Here is a 965-nt window from a genome sequence, read left to right on the forward strand (position 1 = left end):
GAAAAAAAAATAAAATACCATCAACTGTTGTACATGGAGCTACTATAGAAATTATTTGGACTTCAATTCCAGCTTTAATTTTATTAATAGTTGCAGTTCCTTCTTTCGCGTTATTATATTCAATGGATGAAGGAGGTTCCTACGCAGGAGCAGCCGACGCCGACACCGACCACTCCGGAGATCCCGACGCAGGAGGTGCCTCCCAGCCCCGAAGTTCCTACGCAGGAGCAGCCAACTCCGACTCCCGAAACACCGGTTCAGAACAACCCCCCTACTCCAGGCAAGGACGTACCCCCTTCCATTCCTGAGACCCCGGCAGTGACTCCTGCTGTGTCAAAGCCTCACACCTCGGACTGCGCTTTTTAAGTTATAAGTCCACATTGACCGGGCCGGATGCTTCGATCTTGCCATAAAGTAAGTTTTCGAATGACAGATTCACTTTGTGTTCTATGGTTTTGATATTTTTGCCGAACTGTAGTATTCTAAACTCTCAAAGTTTTGGATTAATACTTGGTACTACTACTAGTAACTCTGATTGATCTTCTTACTTACGTACAGGTTTGACAAGAAAAAAATTAGAATATAAAAGGACCAAAAGATGATAATCTTGCTTGGCCTCAGTTTTGGTAGATGCTCCTGTGAAATTATATTGAAATGTATTCCTGTATTAGCTTTCTACAGCCATACTAGCAACTTTCGCTAAACCTAGGCATTATTGCATGAGCTGCTGTGCTGTAAGGTGTCTGGAATGACTTTCCGGAAACTTAAGGACAAAACTCGTCAAATTCGATAGTTTAATCAAGTATAATTTTAACTCCATCGTTGGGTGTTTCAACTGTCATATCAGACAGAGACAATTGCGCTTGCCGCGCTCGAATTTTGTCCTTATAATCGAGGTCCTGAGGACAAAATCATTCGAAATTTGACGATCTTGCCCCATTTTGAGGACAAATTGTGTTGGGGCT

General features: G+C 42.5%; 1 protein-coding gene across 1 annotated transcript; it reads left to right on the plus strand.

Moving 5' to 3' along the window:
- Window positions 1-126: 126 nt before the first annotated feature.
- Window positions 127-450, plus strand: PITG_06806 (uncharacterized protein; the record flags this gene model as incomplete). Its single annotated transcript, XM_002904748.1, has 1 exon — window positions 127-450. The coding sequence occupies one exon, from the start codon at window positions 127-129 to the stop codon at window positions 364-366; it is 240 nt and encodes a 79-aa protein (XP_002904794.1).
- Window positions 451-965: the final 515 nt, after the last annotated feature.

Source organism: Phytophthora infestans, genomic scaffold (genome assembly GCF_000142945.1).
Source record: "Phytophthora infestans T30-4 supercont1.10 genomic scaffold, whole genome shotgun sequence".
In the NCBI taxonomy this organism is placed as follows: Eukaryota; Oomycota; class Peronosporomycetes; order Peronosporales; family Peronosporaceae; genus Phytophthora; species Phytophthora infestans.